This window comes from Palaemon carinicauda, chromosome 1 (assembly GCF_036898095.1).
Source record: "Palaemon carinicauda isolate YSFRI2023 chromosome 1, ASM3689809v2, whole genome shotgun sequence".
Lineage (NCBI taxonomy): Eukaryota > Metazoa > Arthropoda > Malacostraca > Decapoda > Palaemonidae > Palaemon > Palaemon carinicauda.
Window position 1 is genome coordinate 27,059,239 of NC_090725.1, and position 22,869 is coordinate 27,082,107.

The window sequence follows — 22,869 nt, forward strand, 5'->3', positions numbered from 1 at the left end:
AATTGACAGATTTTGACAAAATTTTCACCACAGATAGATCAAAGGTCATGGATGACCCCATTAAATTTTAAGAGATGATCTGGATCCGGATTATAGATCTGGATGTGTATTTTTCCTTATTTTAAAGAACATCATAACAATTTGATGGATTTGGACGAAATTGTCACCAGAGATAAATTATGACTCCAATAAATTTTGGTGATGATCCTGATCTAGTTTTTGGATCAGATGCAAATCGAATGTCTTTGTTTTTGTGTCAATGTCACCCTTTGGCCTAGGTCATAAATCTCTGATTGCTCTGGTTTTATTCTTATTATTATAGGTATTATTACTATTATTGTTATTAAGAGTTCACAGCTAAAACACACTCCCTGTTGGCGTTGGCATCAGCTAAACGAGCAAATGAACTATTGGAACTATCTTTTAATGCTTGCTTTGGGGAATATAAGATGGTTGTATCTAACCTACTTTTAAGAGCTAAGATTATTTGAAGACAGGGTTTTCCACAGTTATTTAAAAATCCCTTTGGAAACGGAGACAAGTATTATAGAAAAGTAGATATCTTAGTATGTGAAGCACCTTTCATTATTATCTGGAAAAGACTACTGAAGTTAAAGGTAGTGGGTCTGTTCTGATTTACGAGACTAACGAGTTCCAATTCGTCTTCGGTCCAAAATTGTGATGTACTTGGTAAATGTTTGGTCTCGGATGCTTTCAAAATGTTGAATCTAAGTCGAATGAAATATTTGATGGTTACGATTCTTAATATTAGAAGTGTGGCTACATATGTTAATGTTAGCTAAAATATTTCTTTGGAAAGGATTTTAGCTGCAGCTCTGTCGCGTACCTTGATTATGGTCAAGAAGTCTGGTGGATGATAGACCTTGATTTTAGTGCTGCATTTGACTGTGGTAATCATAATTCAAATGTAAACGGATGTTATTGGTGGGTCTTTTCTTATAATCATTATTAGATTTTTATGTAATAGTTTGCAAAGAGCAGTAGTTGATGAGCACCAGAGTGACTAAAGGAATGTAATATCTTGTGTTCTGCAGAATAGTGTTGTCATCCCATTTACTTTTCATACTATAAACACACATGTGGTTTGGCATAGAAAACAAGCTTATTGCATACAGCAGATGCTACTCTCTTTGCATCATTTCCATATACTCATACTGAATATAGATCTGCTGCTGCTGAATCCCTTAATAGAAATTTAGCTAACACAGTGCATGGTGCAAAATATGGGGTATGAAGTTGAACCCTAACAAAACTTGTTTTGATTGCAAGTAGATTGAGGACGGTGGTTCCTCAACATACAGGTTTTTGCATTGACGATGTCTCTTTTACTGTTTACAATTGATTAAGATTTTGGGTGTGGTTCTTGATTGCAAATTCATATTTTATTTTAATTCTTTACTTTTATCATGTTTTGAGTATTGTTGTCCTGTCTGGTCTCCAGCTGCCGACTCTCATCGTAATTTTTGGGAAAAAAACTTCTGGTTTATTCAATTCCTCATCTCTGATTTTAATATTAATCTCTGGTACTGACATTCATTTAGTTCTTTATGCATGTTACATAAAGATTTTCATTATTCATTTCATCCATTGCACTCAGATCTTCCCAGACTGTTGCATCTTGTACACAGAACTAGCTATGCAGTTAATTGCAAGTCATGCCTTCTCCATCATAAGGCTCAATACTACTGAGTATTATAGAAATTTTATTGCAGCTGTGACCAGATTGTGGAGGGATATTCATAATTAAGCAGTTAGTGGATCATGAGAATTTCAAACTTTTTGTAAATTATTTTTTGTTGAGCAGCTTGGCAAAAGTTTCATTCTATAGTTTATATGAAACTGACCTATTTTAACTTGTTACTAATCTTGAACTAAACATATTTTTTATTCATTACTCATATAGTTTATTCGCTGCAATATTCCCATATTTCTTTTTATCACTGGCCTACATTCTATGTTGGTGCTCATGGGATTGTAGCATTCTTGCAATCTGGTTCTCTATATCATGGGTTACTGCTAAAGGACCAACACCAACCATATTGCAACGACAGTTTGATACCCTTGACTGTGAAGCATTTGTTGATCGAATGCCCCACTTATAAGTACTGAAAGAAATAGACCTCTGTTTGAGGCTCGAGGTGAGGATAGCAGGTTCACCCTTGCCAAGATTCTCGGACATGATGTGTCTTACCATACTAGTGGTATTTTAAAATTTATTTCAGAAGCAGGTCTTCTGAAAGCTATTTAACTGTTATATGGATGGTTTTGCTTTTATTTTTTTAAACTGAATTACCATTTATTTAATTATTTGCAATGCTTGCTTACTAGAATGCAGGAAATGTCATATTAGATTGGATTGAAGATAAATAGAAGAAAGGAGAAAGGATTAATGGGGTGGAATCATTTAAGTATTTAGGAACTATGATCTCTAATGCAGGGTCTTTAGAATTAGAGTTTAGTGAAAGATTGAAAAAAGCAAATCAGACAATGGCTAGGTTAAGTAAAATTTGGAAATCAAATAGCCTGAAATTTCATATAAAAATCAGACTATAATGTATATCAGTTTAGTGAGATCGGTGGTACTCTATGGACATGAGTCATGGTATGACAATGAAACAATCTCCAATAGATTTTGTAGATCTGAGAACAAAGTCCTCAGAAGGATATTGGGAGTTAAATGGCAGGACAGGATTAGAAATGAAACTATAAGAGAGATTACTCGAGTGCCATATGTGGATGAGATCATGATGAGGGGTAAATGGAGATGGTTTAGGCTTGTTTGTCGTGCTCCCCAAGAGAGATTAGTTCACCAAACATTTAGCTAGGCTCTACAAGGCACTAAAAGAGTTGGAAGACCCAAACCTACATGGCTGAAGGCTATGAATTGCGAAGTAGGAGGTCATGAATGGAGAAGTATTGAATTAAAAGCTCAAGATAGAGACGAGTGGCGAAATCTAACCAAGGCCCTTTGCGTCAATAGGCGTAGGAGGAGATGGTGATGATGATTTATAACAAATATCGGTATCAATGACCTTAGGTGTCAGGATGCCAGATAACTGATAATCAATCAATCAATTATAAAATGTGGAGCAGCTTAACTAGTACCGCTTCTTGAACATTTTCTTTTCAGTGCATCTTTGAAAATTTTTATTGATTGTTTTTGGGGTATATTTTTCTCATGATATCTGAATTCACATCATCATTAGTAAGAAGGCCTTCAGATATGTTTATTTTTTTACCTGTGTTTCTTAATAAAAGAAACATTCATAATAAATATTCCTTTTCTTTTATGATTATTCCAGGGGCGAGACAAAGTAAAAAGGAGAAGCTTGACCGAAAAGCAACCATTGAATGACACGCTGGTTGATCTAAATGTCCATCAAATTGTTAGGGAGGAAGAAGAAGACGCACAAGGTGATGCAATGAATGAAGAAGAGAGAGATGAAGCTGATATTGAGGACTCTGAAAACAAAGAAAACAACAACATGAGTGAACAGGGAGTAAATGAACTCACAGCTTTGACAAAGACGTCAGATCAGCCACATCCTGCTGGTGAGTGATTATTAACTTTACCTTAACCATTTACTGTAGCTTAATGAATATTTTTCACTATATGAGTCTTTATCATTCTTTAGTTTTTAGAAAAGTTGTTTCTCTTTCTCATCTGTGTTTTAAACTTAGTAAGATTCGACAAACATCACCTTTTTTGCGTCTAATAAAGTAACATTCAGCACGGCCCTCCTTACAACAATCATCACCTTTTTTGCGTCTAATAAAGTAACATTCAGCACGGCCCTCCTTACAACAATCATCACCTTTTTTGCGTCTAATAAAGTAACATTCAGCACGGCCCTCCCCATTGATGAAGGGATTATCTAAATGGAAGACAGCCTGTGAATAGTGGTTTTCGCACGCCTTTGTTAAATACACGACACCTACAAGGTGTTCGCGCGAGGGTTGTAACCTCTGCATTCCATGCTTTTATCTTTCTCTAGTATATTTGGAAGATTTATATTAGAAAAGGTACAAAGAAGGACTTTTCACCGGGCGTCACAGGCCTCTTCCCAGAAATAGATTTTTCCTTCGTCAAAATCCCTTTTTTGTGTGTAATGACAAAATTTTAAACATCTTTTATGTGTACTGTTTTGGTAATATGTCCTAGTACTGCACATGGGGTCCATGTTTATATGGTGTGCCTCATTAGTTAGAAAAGAAATTGGTCACCCTCTGTCAGTACGCAGTACAGTCATACCTCTATTCACGAAAGACTCTGCTTACGAAATTTTCAAGCTACGAAACGAGATGCGAATATTTTTATGACTCGCTTTACGAAAAATGTTTCACTATAAGAAAAGAGATTTGCCAGCCAGGCCTAGATTAAAATAGTCACCTATCACAGAATTAAAGAAAAAGGGTTCAGACAAAAAATTTAGTTAGTCTATAATAGGGGTAACTATATTAGTACAGTATTGGGTAAAGTTTTACTGTATTACAGATTCTGATTTCGAACAGAAAATATGTGTTCCTGTAGTAAATAACGGGATTTGACCGAATTTGACCTTCATTTCAACCGCAAACAAACAGGACAACCAGTTCGACTAACTTTAAGTAGCCGAACTGGTTACTGTTATTACGGATGAAATGAAGGTGAAAACCGGTTAAATCACGATATTTTCTACAGGAAAACATATATTTTCTGTTAAAATTTTTAAATATAATGACTTTTGTTATATAAATTCTGTTAAAATGTTTAAATATAATGACTTGTTCAAATTCCGTGTCACTTCACTCACGTATGTACTACGAACGCTAACATTAGCAACGTTACCAATGTTACACAGCGTTACCAACGTTACGATGTCATTGCTAACGTAAGCAATGCTACGGTAATATTAGCTTGTATAGTTTAAAGCATTTTTCCATATACCCTTTACTCAATATATAAAAAGGTACAAAAAGGGTACAGAACCTAACAAACCCACCTAACCTAACCTAGAAGTTCATAACATTGGCAACATTATATATAATGGTTCTTGTTCCGCCATTAGCTCGCTTACGCTCGCAGGAAAATAAAACATCAAGCTCGTATGTACTGGCAAGCGGTAATGTTGAGCTGTGCACGCTAACATTAGCGATGTTACTCTAACATGCAATGTTACGATAACATTAGCAACTCTAAATATAATGGTTCTTGTTCTGTCACTGTCTCGCTTACGACTGCAGGAAAATAAAACATCAAGCTCCTATGCACTGGCAAGCGGTAATGTTGAGCTGCGCACGCTAATAAAATAGTAAAACTAACACATTAAGATTAAAGAATTTAATGACTTACTTTTATGACCGCGACGACGAAACTTGTGGGTCACTGGGGTGTTGTGACTGTGAGTCTATGGCGTCTCAACTTCTTTGTCTTAGTTTAGTACTGCACTTGGAACACTGTAAACGTTGGGCTGTTACATTACGAGATTTTAGAAAATTATCAATATTGGAATTCACCAAAATTCAGATAAAAGTTGCTTACGAGTAGATACGGAAATTTATACTTCAGTTTATAATATGAGTTAATTTAGATAAATTGAAATTGAATAATTTTTGATATGTTATACCTTCGAAATTTTGGACATCAGTGATTTTTATATTATATTTAAATCTCATAGGTAACACTTTTTATAATGATCACTAATAATGTTAAAGTATATTTTTGTATTTAGGTGGAAAGATAACCTTAATGCAGTTTCAACTTATGTATTTATCTTTCACTTGGCAGGTATCAAGCTAACACTTTCTGAATATTATACTTTGCCATCTCTGGAAGACCTGAAGGACATGATAGATTCGCAAGGCAGGTGTGTTGTGGAAAATCTCACAGTTGGAAGATATGGATATGGCAACGTCTGCTTCCTCGGTGTCACTGATGTCACAGGGCTAGACTTTGACAGCCTGATCTCCATATACCGGAAACAGGTCGAAGTTTATCCAGAGGGAACTCAAAAGCCCCCTCAAGGTCAAGAGTTGAACAAGCCAGCTATTGTAAGTAAAATTGTAATTTAGATGATTTATTAACCCTTTTACCCCCAAAGGACGTACTGGTACGTTTCACAAAACTCATCCCTTTACCCCCATGTGCAAAAAAATGCTAAACATTTTTTTTTTTTCATATTTTTGATAATTTTTTGAGAAAATTCAGGCATTTTCCAAGAGAATGAAACCAACCTGACCTCTCTATGACAAAAATTAAGGCTGTTAGAGCAATTTAAAAAAAATATACTGCAAAATGTGCTGGAAAAAAAAATAACCCCCTTGGGTTAAGGGTTGGAAATTTCCAAATAGCCTGGGGGTAAAAGGGTTAATAGATTTTGATATATTTCTCAGTATCTCTTAAAGTCAAATTTGTTTTTATACCATTACCATTCCTTGGTGTTTCCATATTTGAACTTCTAGTTTATTTTTTTCTTTCAATTGGTATTTCAATTGTACTTTAAAGTGTATTAGCATTTGGGACTTCATGTCATACTTTGGGTAAAGAAATACTGTAAAGTGTCTGTTGTCGGTAGGAAAATTTCATAGAATATTTTGATTAGTAATGCGTAGAGGAAAAAATCAATGATTAGAATAGATCACAGAAAATGGGCTTACTATAATATTGTATTTTATTAAAATACTAAATGTTCCTACCTGGATACATATCCACATCCTTTAATAGAAGTAGATTTCAGCGAAACTGGAATTTGGCTGTTAACCAAATTATAATAAGGTGTCAGTTGTTACTGTTGAGTAGCAGGGAAACCTTCCCCCTCACCACCTCAGGGAGTTGCCACTCTTACTAAAGCCACCAAGTCATACAGACATACCCTTGGTATCCTAAATATGGATTCTTTAATCAAATATTTTATATTCAGATTGTCTGATTGCTGATTGCTGTGTTGTAAGCATGTAGTCTTGCCAGGACCACAAGTTCTTGTGGGAATTAAGATGAGATTCAGCTGCTGAAAACATGGCAGGAGAACAATACTGGAATCAAAGCAGAATGAAAGAATCAAAACATTACTTCAAAACAGACTGATTACCCAAAATCTTGAAAGACATTCTTAATTAGCCAATATTTTATACAATTATTATTATTATTATTATTATTATTATTATTAATTGCTAAGCTACAACCCTAGTTGGAAAAGCAGGATGCTATAAGGCCAGGGGCTCCAACAGGGAAAATAGCTCAGTGTGAAAAACGGAAAAATTAAATATATTAAAAACGGTATTATTAGATATCTCTTATATAAACTATAAAAACTAACAAAACAAGAGGAAGAGAAATAAGATAGAATAATGTGGCCGAATCTACCCTCAAGCAAAATAACTCTAACCCAAGACATTGGAAGATCATGGTACAGGAGCTATGGCAGTACCCAAGACAAGAGAACAATAGTTTGATTTTGGAATGTCCTAGAATAGACCAAATGTGTTTCTCAAGAGTTAATTTGCTATCAAGAATCACATCTAAGATTTTAGAAAGTTGCATAGAGTTAAAGAAACATTATCAGTGCAGAGATCTTGCTGTTAAGGAGCCACTATCCTCAACATACTTACAATCATACATTGAGTTTTGTTAGGGTTCAACTTCATGCCCATAATTTACATGATGTACTAATCATCAACCCCAGATCTACATTCAGGAAATTGAATTGATACAAGGAGAGTAGCATCCTTTTGCATTTGCAATGAGCTTGTTGTCTATGCCAAGCCACATACTGTATCATATTCATATAAGCCCTATATTAACCTCCTCCTAATATCGGGATTCTCTCACCTCAGGATCAGAGACCCAAGGGAGAATTCAACTCATAGATAATAGCTTCTGGTCGGCCAATGAATCGAACTCGTGCTCAAGAAACCGAGGTTCCATTGACTTAGTAACTCGGATGAGTTGCTAAGTCAACGGATCCTCTGTTTCTTGGGCCTTGGTTCAATTATCCGGCCGACCAGAAGCTATTATCTTTTGAGTTGATTCCCCCTTGGGTCTGATCCCGAGGTAGAGAGAATCCAGATATTAGGGGTATATTTTATTTATATGAATATGAAATACAAGTCTAAAAGAGCAAAATTATTATCCTGGATCATGTGTATATACAGTAGTATGAAAAGTAATGGCCAAGAATACTACCCAGATGAATGCCAGATATCACATCCCTATACTTACTATGATTTCATCAACAACTCTGCAATTTATTACTTAAAAAGTCAATAATTATTCTGAGAAAAGACTCACGTATTCCCAACTGTTAGAGTTTGAAAATAAGGGCCTAATGATTAACACAATCAAAGGCAGCATTAAAATAAAGGCCAATTATATGAACTTCCTGACCATAATCAAGGGATTTCTGTACAACATCAGAGATTACAAGGTCATCACAAGCTCCATGGCCTTTTACAAAAGCAAAATGGCAAACTTGGGAACAATGTGTTGCCAAAAGACTTTTGAAGAAATTTAAATACTATGGGATTTATGGAGATTGAATGGTATTTAATGGATTAACATTACGAATTCTGAAACAAGTGCTAAAAAGAACCTCTTCTAGCTAACGTTCAGAAAATAACTTATCATCATCCAAGCTACAACATTAGCTGGAAAAGCAGGATGCTACAAGCCCAAGAGTTCCAACAGGAAAGTAGCCTAGTGCAAAAATTATATAGAGAAAAATCAAGTGAACTATATGATAACCAATATAAAAAAATAGAAATATAGAATACTCTACTGTATTTTAAGATCAGTCACATAATTTTTATATTGAAATGGGATTGTGTCAACTAGTTCAGCAGAAAAGTATTTGCAACAGGTTGAAACTCTTGGGTCCACTGGTTTAATTGCTAGATATGGAAGATTGAGGGCAAACCACTGATGCAGATTTTGTGGATCTAACCACTGCATATGATACTTTAAAACACAATGCTCCATTTAAAATTAGTGAATACCATCTGTAATAAAAAGGTTTCTAATATCATACAATCATTAATGGAAAACTGGCACTAGTTTGTTGAAGTGGACAAGAAAAGCTGTCTTCCACAAGGCTCTGTACTGGCTCCAACACTAACATACAAATTATCAGCCGCAGTTTCATGAAATCCGAAAATTCATATATCCAGACGACTTGTGTTTTACTACACAGTTGTGCACGTTTGAATCAATTGAAAGGAGACTATCTGTTCCTCTGGAACATCTTGGTATAAACAAAATTCCCTGTATGCCAAATCGGGGAAAACTGAGGTGACTACATTCCATCAGAATAACCACCAGGCAAAAAGAAATTTTGACATATTTTTAAACAGTGAAAGACAATGACTGTCTAGTCCACCTAGAAGTCACATTTGACAGAACCCTGTCTTTTGCAGAACACGTAAGGAAAGCTACAAGAAACAATATCTTGGTCAAATTTTTGTCAACTCTTAACTGGAGAGAAGATCCCAAAACACTGTGAACAACTCCTCTAGTGCTAAGCTATTCTACTGCCGAGTATTGCTCAGCAGCATGTGCTAGATCTTGCGACGCTCCTAAAATAGATCTTGAGCTTAACATCACCTTTGCCATCCCTTTACAGATTGACAGGAATTACACCACCTCACATCCTCAGCAGGCACAGTTGTATAAAGATGCAGAAATTTAGCCAAGAAAATGATAAAAGACATTGCCTCTTTTGTTAGTGATTCAGCATGAAGACTGAAGTCCAGTAAAAGCTTTTGACCATAGATAGTTTAGATCCTATGCAGTCTCGGCAAACGACAGGCACAGAAAATGGAGACAATGAGATCATTGCCCACCAAATGATGCCATCCAAAGCTCAAATGATCAATTTCCAAATGGAGCAAAAGACAGGGTAACATTAAACAGAGCCAGAACCAGTGTATGCAAGACTGGGAGCAATACCTACAACTGGGGCTCTCGCCCACCAGTGAGTGCCCATGTGAACATCCAATGTAAACATTGGAGCATATCCTTAACCCTTTTACCCCCAAAGGACGTACTGGTACGTTTCACAAAACTCATCCCTCTACCCCCATGGACGTACTGGTACGTCCTTGCAAAAAACTGCTATTTAGATTTTTTTTTTGCATATTTTTGATGATTTTTTTGAGAAACTTCATGCATTTTCCAAGAGAATGAGACCAACCTGCCCTCTCTATGACAAAAATTAAGGCTGTTAGAGCAATTTAAAAAAGAATATACTGCAAAATGTGCTTGGAAAAAAATAACCCCTGGGGGTTAAGGGTTGGAAATTTCCAAATAGCCTGGGGGTAAAAGGGTTGATGATTGTGAACTGGGACCCATCTGTACAGATCAAGACCTCCTGGACGTTAACAAACCCGAACAATGGATCTAGTAGTGGTGCGATAAGATAAAATGATTAGAAAGATCATTCCACAATTGTACATTACATACATATACCAAGGCACTTCCCCCAATTTTGGGGGGTAGCCGACATCAACAAATGAAAAAAAAAAAAGGGGGTGGGGCCTCTACTCTCTACGTTCCTCCCAGCCTGACAAGGGACTCAACCGAGTTCAGCTGGTACTGCTAGGGTGCCACAGCCCACCCTCCCACATTATCCACCACAGATGAAGCTTCATAATGCTGAATCCCCTACTGCTACCTCCGCGGTCATCTAAGGCATCGGAGGAAGCCCCCTGTGGCCGCGGGGGCATAAAAACAATTAGAATAGCGCCAACGTTATCCCTGCGTGTCGTAAGAGGCGACTAAAAGGGATGGGACGAAGGGGCTGGGAACCCCCTCTCCTGTATCTACATCCTGTGAGACATCCACAATTGTATCGTAGCTATAATAAAGCTAGTGGAATTGCTGTGTAGTACTGTATCTTATGATGGAGAAATCAAGAGTGTTTTCTAACAGTCTTGTCTTAAATGCATGCTTATTACAATATAGAAGATGGAACAGTCTGACAAGCTCTTAATTTAATGGATGGGAAGAGTTAGGAATAATGTTGTTTGATATGCAGTAATAACTATCTGAATGGTGGTGCCACAGATTAACATCTAGATCAATAATAGGAAATTTAATAGACCACAACTTTTTTTCCAATAAATTATACTGTATTTAGTAAATTGTTAACCCTTTTACCCCCAGGCTATTTGGAAATTTCCAACCCTTAACCCCCAGGGGGTTATTTTTTCCCCAGCACATTTTGCAGTATATTTTTTTTTACATTGCTCTAACAGCCTTAATTTTTGTCATAGAGAGGTCAGGTTGGTCTCATTCTCTTGGAAAATGCCTGAATTTTTTCAAAAAATTATCAAAAATATGAAAAAAATAATCTTTATAGCATTTTTTTGCAAGGACGTACCGGTACGTCCATGGGGATAAAGGGATGGCTTTTGTGAAACGTACCAGTACGTCCTTTTGGGGTAAAAGGGTTAAATGCATGCTTATTACAATATAGAGGATGGAACAGTCTGGTAAGCTCTTAATGTAAAGGATGGGAAGAGTTAGGAATAATGTTGTTTAATATGCAGTAATAACTATCTGAATGGTGGTGCCACAGATTAACATCTAGATCAATAATAGGAAATTTAATAGACCACAACCTTTTTTCCAATAGATTATACTGTATTTAGTAAATTGTTAACCCTTTTACCCCCTGGCTATTTGGAAATTTCCAACCCTTAACCCCCAGGGGGTTATTTTTTTTCAAGCACATTTTGCAGTATATTTTTTTTAAATTGCTCTAACAGCCTTAATTTTTGTCATAGAGAGGTCAGGTTGGTCTCATTCTCTTGGAAAATGCCTGAATTTTCTTAAAAAATTATCAAAAATATGAAAAAAAAATTTTTTTATAGCATTTTTTTGCAAGGACGTACCGGTACGTCCATGGGGGTAAAGAGATGGCTTTTGTGAAACGTACCAGTACGTCCTTTGGGGGTAAAAGGGTTATGTTACAGTACATAAAAGTATGGAGATTGATGATGTAATTGTCATTTTTTTCTGTGGTTTTAACTTCTTACACCCAAGCTTGATTGCATTTGTTTAATTTAATTGTTTTATTTTACAGATTACACTTGACTGCGTCTGGCCAGTAGACAAAACAACTCGTCAGTTGATTAAATCTCCCGAAAGGTTACAGACCATGGGATGGTCACATTACTTAGAACGTCAGTGTGTCAAAATGGATACAAACTTTATTGAGTACCGTCCTGTCACTGGTTCTTGGGTGTTTAAGGTAAGTCACTTTGAAAGAATTTATTGTTGTAGGAATTTAATGGTTCTCATATTGTCATAATCTTCAATCATTTTCATTTAGAAAAAAAAAAAAAGAATATTATTTCATGTTGAAAAGCAAAGCTAGAATTTATATAAAATTTCTGATAATTTGATAATATTTTTGCTTGGTAGAAAAAAAATTCTTTTTAAGAAAGGTCTTTGAAAGTATAGTATTGAAATAATCATATTTCTTATAAAAATTAAAAACCTTAGTCAAACCAAAGTAAAATTTTTCTTTGGTAGTTAGCTTATGTCAATATCGACCCTTTGTCTTCCGACTCCAGTGTTATGCTATAAACTGAAATATTTTTATAATGAGAGCTGAGCATATTTCATTTTATGTTATGGTATCCTTTAAGAACTGTGAAGAGGAAAAATGCCTTTTTTAGTTAAAAAGTAATGATGTATAAAACTGCCAAATCAGTATCATGGTTGGAAAAGCAATGGGTGACTATTTGTGCTCAGTCAAATGTGAGGGGTTCATCAAATTGTGAAATTGATTGATTGATTTTTTTTTATATATATATAAAAGATTAAGGACAAAAATTGTATAAAATTTTAATTCATTTATGCAAAAAACACACACACACAAATGAGTGTGAGTGTAAAATGAAATGAGGAAAAGAATAAAGATAATACATTATAAAAAAAGAGTATAATAAATAAACCATACTGAAATTAGCAGTAAGAATGGTTGAATAACAAAATGGAAAAATAAATAAAAAAGAGAAAAGATTGGGAGGAATAGTTTAGTCTTTGGGTCAACATTCCCTTTACTTGAAATAACTACACAGCAGCCTACTGTGCAGAGTTATGATGGGATGGTGCCAGATTTACAAAAAATTCCCGTTGCTAATAGTTCAGCGACAGTGGTTAAGTGGATTATTAATGCATATTTTTTTTTATTGAAATTATAGATCAATAACGGATAGTTAGATGAACAGTTAGGGAGTTAACAGATAAGATTTTATTATATAGGCCTATATGCCTTTAGAAACTCCATTTCACCTTTAATATGAGTAATGACTCATTGTTGGCAAAAATATTTTTTCATCTTGGAAACTTGTTACTGTACTTTTAGAATATTTCACTACCTTTGCCAGACATTTTTGCTGTAAGTGGAACAAAATAAAGAATGACCAAAAGATATAGCCTATCCCACTGACCACTTGCTTTTTGCAAGTAGCTCATCTTCCTTAGTAGAATATTGTTTGAAACTTTTTTTGGATAAATGTAATTGTCCCACGTAAATACTGGGTTGGTAAGAAAAACAAAGTTGATTTTAGAAAATTCTATTAACACATGTATTTTATCTGTAGATTTTATACAGTTATTTGCAAGCAATTTTTCTTCACCCAAGAGGTTACTGCACTGTAATTTTTCAGTGGCTACTTTCCTCTTTGTAAGGATAGAAGAGACACTTTAGCTGAGTTAAGAAGCTCTTCTAGGAGAAGGACACTCCAAAATCAAACCATTGTTTTCTAGTCTTGGGTAGTGCCATAGCCTCTGTACCATGGTCTTCTTCTGCCTTGGGTTAGAGTTCTCTTGCTTGAGGGTACACTCGGCCACACTATTCTATCTTATTTCTCTTCCTCTTGTTTTGTTAGTTTTTATAGTTTATATAGGAGATATTTATTTTAATTTTACTGTTCTTGAAATATGTTATTTTTCCTTGTTTCCTTTCCTCCCTGGGCTATTTTCCATGTTGGAGAGCCCCTGGGCTTATAACATCCTAATTTTCCAACTACGGTTGTAGCTTAGCAATTAATGATAATAATAATATAGAGAAATAGACATGTTTGATCATATTTTGAAAATAAAGACAAGCCTATATTGTTTACATGAGAACCACTGTATTATTATTATTATTATTATTACTATCCAAGCTACAACCCTAGTTGGAAAAGCAAGATGCTATAAGCCCAGGGGCTCCAACAGGGAAAAATAGCTCAGTGAGGAAAGGAAATAAGGAAATAAATAAATGAAGAGAACAAATTAACAATAAATCATTCTAAAATAAGAAACAACGTCAAAACAGACATGTCATATAATAAACTATCAACAACATCAAAAACAAATATGTCATAAATAAACTATAAAAAGACTATGTCTGCCTGGTCCACAAAAAAGCATTTGCTCCAACTTTGAACTTTTGAAGTTCTACTGATTCAACCACCCGATTAGGAAGATCATTCCACAACTTGGTCACAGCTGGAATAAAACTTCTAGAGTACTGCGTAGTATTGAGCCTCGTGATGGAGAAGGCCTGGCTATTAGAATTAACTGCCTGCCTAGTATTACGAACAGGATAGAATTGTCCAGGGAGATCTGAATGTAAAGGATGGTCAGAGTTGTGAAAAATCTTATGCAACATACATAATGAACTAATTGAACGACGGTGCCAGAGATTAATATCTAGATCAGGAATAAGAAATTTAATAGACCGTAAGTTTCTGTCCAACAAATTAAGATGAGAATCAGCAGCTGAAGACCAGACAGGAGAACAATACTCAAAACAAGGTAGAATGAAAGAATTAAAACACTTCTTCAGAATAGATTGATCACCGAAAATCTTGAAAGACTTTCTCAATAAGCCTATTTTTTGTGAAATTGAAGAAGACACAGACCTTATATGTTTCTCAAAAGTAAATTTACTGTCGAGAATCACACCTAAAATTTTGAAAGAGTCATACATATTTAAAGAAACATTATCAATACTGAGATCCGGATGTTGAGGAACCACCGTCCTTGACCTACTTACAATCATACTTTGAGTTTTGTTAGGATTCAACTTCATACCCCATAATTTGCACCATGCCCCAATTCTAGCTAAATCTCTATTAAGGGATTCACCAACCCTAGATCTACATTCAGGGGATGGAATTGATGCAAAGAGAGTAGCATCATCTGCATATGCAACAAGCTTGTTTTCTAGGCCAAACCACATGTCATGTGTATATAGTATGAAAAGTAATGGGCCAAGAACACTACCCTGTGGAACACCAGATATCACATTCCTATAATCACTATGGTGCCCATCAACAACAACTCTTTGAGATCTATTACTTAAAAAATCAATAATAATTACTAAGAAACGACCCACCCACTCCCAACTGTTTCAGTTTGAAAACAAGGGCCTCATGATTAACACGGTCAAAGGCAGCACTAAAATCAAGGCCAATGATACGAACTTCCCGACCACAATCAAGGGATTTCTGTACAGCATTGGAGATTGTAAGCAGGGCATCACATGCTCCAAGGCCTTTACGAAAACCAAATTGCAAACTAGGGAGTAGATGATTACCTTCAGCAAACCTATTAAGACGTTTTGCCAGAAGACGTTCAAAAACTTTAGATAATATGGGAGTTATGGAAATTGGGCGGTAATCAGTGGGACTTGAGCTACCACAAACACATTTACATAGAGGAGTAACATTACCAATCCTCCAACTAGTGCTAAAAGCTCCTCTTCTTGCTAACTTGCGCAAAATAACAGATAACTTTGGAGCTAAGAAATCTGCTGTCTTTATAAAAAACAAAGGAAAAATACCATTTGGGTCTACACCTCCATAAGCATCAAGGTCCATCAACAGAGCTTTAATCTCACGAGATCGAAAAGCTAAACTAGTTAGTTTAGCCTCAGGAAAACAGGAATGAGGAAGTTCAAGTTTTTCATTACTCTGTTTACTGTCAAAAACATCAGCCAAAAGGGTTGCCTTTTCCTTTGGACAGTGAGTGACTGAGCCATCTGGTTTAAGTAAAGGAGGAACTGTTGCATCTACACCAAAGAGTGCAGATTTAAGGGTAGACCACCATTTATGTTCCTGAGTTGTACCAGAAAGTGTTTCTTTTATGGTTAAATTGTACTCCTTTTCAGTTGAGGCATAAACTCTCTGAGCAAAAGCTCGACGCTGAGTATAGTTGTTCCAGGTCAAATCTGATCTGTTACCCTTCCAAAGTTGATAGGCCTCCTGCTTCTCCAAAAAAGCACGTCTACAATCATTATTGAACCACGGTTTGTCCTTCACTCGGTACCTTAGCACACGAGAAGGGATACGCCTATCAATTATGTTGACTAGATTCTCATTCAAAGGGACAACAGGATCTACACTATTATATAATTGTGACCAATTCAAGCACAAAAGATCATGTAAAATCCCATTCCAGTCTGCTTGGGATTTCATATAAATTTTACAAGAATATGATATATCAGGGACAGGCTGCTCAGTCTTCACTAATAATGAAATCAAGGCATGATCAGATGTCCCGACTGGAGAACCAACCTTACCAGTTATAACGCCAGGGGAGTCAGTGTATACAAGGTCCAAGCAATTACCAGACCTGTGAGTAGCTTCATTTATGATTTGCTCACAGCCTGATTCAGAGGCAAAGTCTAAAGCTCTTAAGCCATGGCGATCGGTAGGAGAGATAGAACTTAACCACTCCCTATGGTGAGCATTAAAATCACCAACAAAGACAAAAGAAGCCTTTCTATCATCTTCTTGTATCTTAGCCATAATGGTAAGAAGACAATCGAAGATAGAATCATCCATGTCTGGATTCCTGTAGATCGAACATAAATAAAAGTTGTTATGCCTGCCACAAACTTTTATTACCTGAATCTCATGACATTCACATTGATAGCAGGACTTATGAGAAGCAGGGTACTCGGTCCTAATATACACCGCCATTCCCCTGGCCCTAGGGATGGCATCACGTTTCAACATTATTGGCTTCTTAAAACCAGTTATAAAGAGCTCAGATGAGTGCCTCATATTAGAAACCAAAGTTTCTGAGCACAAAAGAATATCATACTGTCTGGACGCAACTGTAAGGTCTTGGATATTTGCATGAAGACCACGAATATTGCAATACAGAAGACGACATTGACGAAATCTAGGACGTACTGGTCCCGGATTCTGCTCAATGTCTCCAGACAGCATGAGAATTAATAGAAATAAAAAAGAGACATCATACTTAAAAACTAGATTAACAAGAATTATAACAAAAACAATATGTACAGAATTATAAACAAAGTGATTGATGATACCCATAGACTATAGTAAAAAGTCGGAAAAACTGGTCAACATGGAGGAGCCGATACACCATGCAAGGCTAAATACCCTCCAGGATAGCCACTTCAACTGAAGGGAGGACAGTAAGGATGGTTTTGAGAAGAAAAAGAATCAGAAACAGGAAAAGACAACCTCTTGATAAACCACCAGGCATCCAAGGCCCTTCTATTAAGCCTGCCCAACACACCATTTCAAAAAAACAAGAGGAAGAAAAAAAAATAAGATAGAATAGTGTGCCTGAGTGTACCCTCAAGCAAGAGAACTCCAACCCAAGACAGTGGAAGACCATGGTACAGAGGCTATGGCACTACCCAAGACTAGAGAACAGTGGTTTAATATTGGAGTGTCCTTCTCCTAGAAGAGCTGCCTACCACAGCTAAAGAGTCTCTTCTACCCTTACCAAGAGGAAAGTACACTGAAAAAATTGCAGTACAGTAATTAACCCCTTGGGTGAAGAAGTGTTAAGTATCTCATTGTTGTCAGGTGTATGAGGAAAGACGAGAATATGTAAAGAATAGGCCAAACTATTCTGTGTAAGTGTAGGCAAAGAAAAAATAAGCCGTGACCAGAGAGAGGGATCCAATGCATTACTGTCTGGCCAGTCAAAGGATCCAATACCTCTCTAGTGGTAGTATCTCAACGGGCGGCTGGTGCCCTGTATATAAAGGTTATTAAATTTTGGGAGAGATTTATATGTAATTGGTATTTTTCTCTTTTTTCAGGTAAAGCATTTCTCCAAATATGGACTTCAAGAGGAGAATGAAGAAGAGATGGATACCCTTCCGGCTGGTGGGGCTCCACCTACTCAAACTGTAAGCAAAAGTTTTGTGACAGTACCTGTACCTCTTCCCCCCATATCCACCCGCGCAGCTGGACCGCCCGTAACTGCAACATCTCTCACATCCCCACCCCAGTTCTTAAGTCACATTGGTGCTTCAGCTTTCACATGTAAATCGGTGAGTGAGAATTTGTTTCATTAATGTGGCAGGTAGAGGATCTTGGTAATTCTTGTGATGTAGAAACAAAGATTTTTAACCCTTTTACCCCCGCCATAAGGTTAAATTTCGAGCACATTTTGCTATATATTTTTTTCAAATTGCTCTAACAGCCTTAATTTTTTTCTTAGAGAGGTCAGGTTGGTCTAATTTTTTTGGAAAATGCCGGAAGTTTCTCATGAAGGTATCAAAAACATGTAAATAATAATGTTTTGTAAGAACGTACCGGTACGTCCTTTGGGGGCGAAAGGGTTAATACCCCAATGTATTGACTGACATACGTATGTTTTTAATTATTATTGGCAAATTTCTAAGTGGGTGTATGTTTATATTAGGAGTATTTTTTGAGTAGATGTATGTATGTGAGGTGTGTGTTTTTCAGTGATGTCATATTTGCATGAAAATAGATGCCATATACTATTTGCCATTCATTTATTGTTATTGCCTTCGCTAGCACATCTACTGGTCAGAAAATATGATGGTAATTTAATACTCTTGCATTTTTCAAAAGTTCTTGTCTAGATGTTTCCTTGTAAGCATGCACATAGCTTTCAGCATGAGATAATGTTATTTTTTTGCCCTTGTGCTTGTGCTTAGCAGTATAGAGGAAAGAAATGTTAGAGGCGTGTGATGTGCGTATAGCCAATTTGGCATTGTAAGATATTTATAAATGCCTTCTCATGAAAGAAGATGATATGTATTGCATTGCTTTCACCAGTAGGTTTGTAATTTTTCACATGGGGAACAGAACTTTCCCATCTTTTACTTACTATATAGGCCGCTATCTTTCTGGTTTCCTATAACTTGGAAGTGGTCTCAATTTTTTCAGTTTCTTAATGTTAAATCACTTATCAAGTTATCAGATATGAATATGTTGTAACCAGCCTATGATTGACTATGATATTGATTATATACATTTTAGTTTTCCTTGCACGGTCATGATGTGATGTAGTTTGCATAATTTTTGTAGGTATCTTTACTGTAAGATACTAATATAAAGTCAGTGATATGAAAAATAAAGGTTATATAAAATTTTTATCTGCATATAATTACAGCAAAATGTATTTGTACTATTTCCATAAGAATCCTGTTTACCTTTTTTGATTATTGGAATCCTCTTTCATTCGTATGAATAAAAGGAGCAACTTTAGTGGAAGAGCAAATGAATTGGTAGATAGAGAGCTGACACCTCTTTTCATCATTGTCTTGGATTTTTGTTTTAAGTATACCTTCCCCTTTATTTGGTAAAACTATGACACAGTTGTGGTTAATGGGGTTGTGAGGGTAAGCTTGCTAATTTGTGATTAAATTTGGTTGGGAAAGTAAGCATGCTAACTTGTAGTTGATTGGGATTGTGAAGGTGAGCCTGCTAATGTTTTAAACCACGTACCCATACCCAACTCCGAGTCATGGCTTTTGGCAGGTGTGAGAGTCAACGCTTGTTTTGAGCTGTTATAAAGGACAAATTAATTAATAGCTGAAATTATTTATATCAAAATGTTAAGAAAAACAAACTACAGAACAGTGATTTGAATGTAAAGAAGTGGAAATGATATACAAGTCACATATATGTGGAGAGATGAATAGTGCTACAAAACGAAGAGTGAACAAGCCAAAAAATGTGGCTGTTCTCTAGTGAAACAAAAAGTGAATAGAAAGCTAAAAAAAAGATAAAACTATGTAAGCAAGGATTACAGCAAAGAGTAGTGATAAATGCAGGGACTGCAAAAATAAAATAAGGAGAAACAAAGAAAGACATATGTGATGAGTTTGATGTGTGGTAACATGCCATGTACCAAAGAATATCCAGAGATATGTATAGGGCTCTTGGAGAACATGAGGATTTAATGTGGCTTTGCAATAATTGCAAAAGGGAACAAAAGTCATTAAGATGAAGGAGCTAGAAGAAAAAACAAAATGTTGAATGTGAAACTCAAGGAACTAGAAGAAAAATGGTAAAAATGAGAGTGGTCGAAAAGGCGCTGAGTAGGGTGAAAAAGAAAATAATGGAAGAGGTCATAAGTACTATACAGTAAATGATAGGGTAAATCAGAATGAATCTTGAAATATAGGGTTAAATCAAGTATAAGTAGTTAAAACAAAATTGATGTAGGAACTAGAAGAGGAGGATGATAAAAGAGATTGTGGGAAGATACTAATTGGTGTAATGTACCAGAGTGAAAGTGAGGTAGCATAGGAAAGAAAAAATGAGGATAGTGAGGATACTAAATGGTGATAAGATATTTTTAAAAATAGTATAGAGTTTGAGCAGATAAGAGATGGAGCCGGTAATAAGACAGGGAAGCAAAATGAGGTGGGGGAAGGGGGTGACCTTAGCCAGTTCTAATTAGACAAAAAAAATAGTCATGAAATAGAAAATATTGAAAGGTGCTGTATAACTGAAACGAAATAGAAAATATTAAAAGGTGCTATATAACTAAAACGAGAGAAGAATCCCTTGAAGAAAAAAGTAGAAACATCAAAGGATATGCCTTAAAAAAAAGAAAGACACTATGTCAAAGGTTTTGGAAAATCTCAAAAACATAGTAAAGGAGGAAATAAATAAAGGGAAACTTCTCAGGGAACACAAGTCCACAGAGAAGGAGGCAGGGCTAGGAGAAGCACAAATTAAGGGGGAAAAATGGAGCATTGAACATGGGATGGCATAATGGAAAAAATAAAACAATTAGTTTCAAAATGATTAATGTTCATGGTTTAACAAAGCAAAAAGGCATAGAGATGGAGAGTGGTAAACAATAGTTTTGACGTCAATATGGTAGTATTAATTGAAACAAAGAACAATCGATAAGATTAGTATGAGTGATAGAATGATTAAAAAAGAATATGGAGGGATTTTAAAGATAAAAAGGGAGGGGTTTTAATGGTGCTATCCAAAGAGAAATAAGGATAAGATATGCAAAAAATACAGACTAAGAATCCAGATATATTAGGTATGAAAGGGAGTATCCTTAAAATAAAAATGTGACATTGTGGGCGGGGGTTACAGGGAAGGTAAAGAAAGAAACATAGTGATAAGAGCAGAGTTAGAACAAAAAAATTTAAGTTGTGAAGAAGGTGAAGCCCGAATCATAAAGGGAGATTTTAATGATTATTTGGGATATTGAGAGGAAAGTGAAAATAAAATACTAGAGTTGATAGATAATAAAAACCATAATATTGAATATCGATGAATAGTGTAAAGGAAAGTATACCTGGGAGAGAGAGAACCAAAAATTATTATAGACCAAGTGGTGTTTAATGAAGCAGTGCATGGAAACTTCAAAGAAATGGAGATAGACGAAGAAAAGAGAAAGTAGATGTCTAACCATAATCTGGTCCAGGTAGAGGTCATCACGCAAACGTCGATCGAAAATTACTAAAAAGGAATTTGAGAAGAAAGTATGTAATACAAAGCATGAAAAAAGTCTCATAGAATATAGGGAAGATGAAAAATATCATAGAGTAGAGATTTTACAAGGATGGAACAATGTGATGAGGAGGTAGAAGAGGCAGCAAAAGTGCAGATGGAGGAAACAGGTAGGGAAGAAAAAGCAAAGAACAAGAATGAATGAATAATGAAATCCAAGTGGAAATAGAAGAGGAAAAAACTTGACAGACAAAAATGATACCTGACAGGGGAAGAAAAGGAAAAAGTGTTTCAACTGTTTCAACAATAAAAGGAGAACTTAAATTGCAATAAGGGAAGAAATGTGGGAAAATGAAAAACAGGCTAATAAACTTAAGAAGGATAGGAACAAACTATTGAAAAACATTGATAAACTAAAGGGGGAAAAGAAAAAGGAAAAAGAAATATAAATATATGATGAAAATGGAGAAAAAATGTCTAAAACAAAAGAACAAATAGATATGTTCTGGGGTGAAAGCATATACAAAATGCATGAAAACAAAATTAAAGGTTTGGAATAATGAAAAACAGTTGAATAGATAATTTAAGGAAATAGAAGGGGAAGAAAATGCACTAGGACAGACATTCCCCAGAGAAATAAGAGACCACATGGACATGAGTTCCTATAGAAATGAAAATAACCAAGGAATATCCCCAACATAACTGAGGAATAAGTTTAGAAAACTTAAGAAAAATGAAAGATAAAAAGGCAGCGGGACCCAATGCACTAAAATCTGTACTGTGTAAAACTTTAATAAAAGAAAGCAAATGTTCAGAAATAATTGGCTTTCGAGAGGAACATGGCGGTGGGCCAGATCCTGAAGGCAGGCACTTGGTCCAGACAGTCCACCTTTACGGCTCACTACCTAAAGGACTGCTGCAAAAATGAGATAAATGTAAACAAGAAGCCCGAAAAGTGGAAGACAAAAAATGAAAATGAAAAAATCAAGAAACCACAGTTGATGATTTAAGACCAACAAATGCATCATACAAGATATTTATGGCTGTTATGAAAGATGAAACATGAGATCACTTAGAGAAAAATATGGAGATGAAAGAAACACAAGCCGAATTCACAGAAAGGAAGGAAAGAAGATATGCTAACAG

General features: G+C 35.6%; 1 protein-coding gene across 5 annotated transcripts in view; it reads left to right on the forward strand.

Annotated features, from left to right (window-relative positions):
• Positions 1 to 22,869, forward strand: part of LOC137647330 (nuclear pore complex protein Nup98-Nup96-like) — a 180,651-nt gene that overhangs the window by 82,701 nt on the left and 75,081 nt on the right. For all 5 annotated transcript variants that reach the window (XM_068380746.1, XM_068380749.1, XM_068380733.1 and 2 more), the window contains exons 13-16: positions 3,324 to 3,573; positions 5,789 to 6,051; positions 12,078 to 12,245; positions 18,084 to 18,317. In XM_068380746.1, coding sequence (XP_068236847.1) covers positions 3,324 to 3,573; positions 5,789 to 6,051; positions 12,078 to 12,245; positions 18,084 to 18,317 — 915 coding nt within the window. The remainder of the gene's footprint in view (positions 1 to 3,323; positions 3,574 to 5,788; positions 6,052 to 12,077; positions 12,246 to 18,083; positions 18,318 to 22,869) is intronic.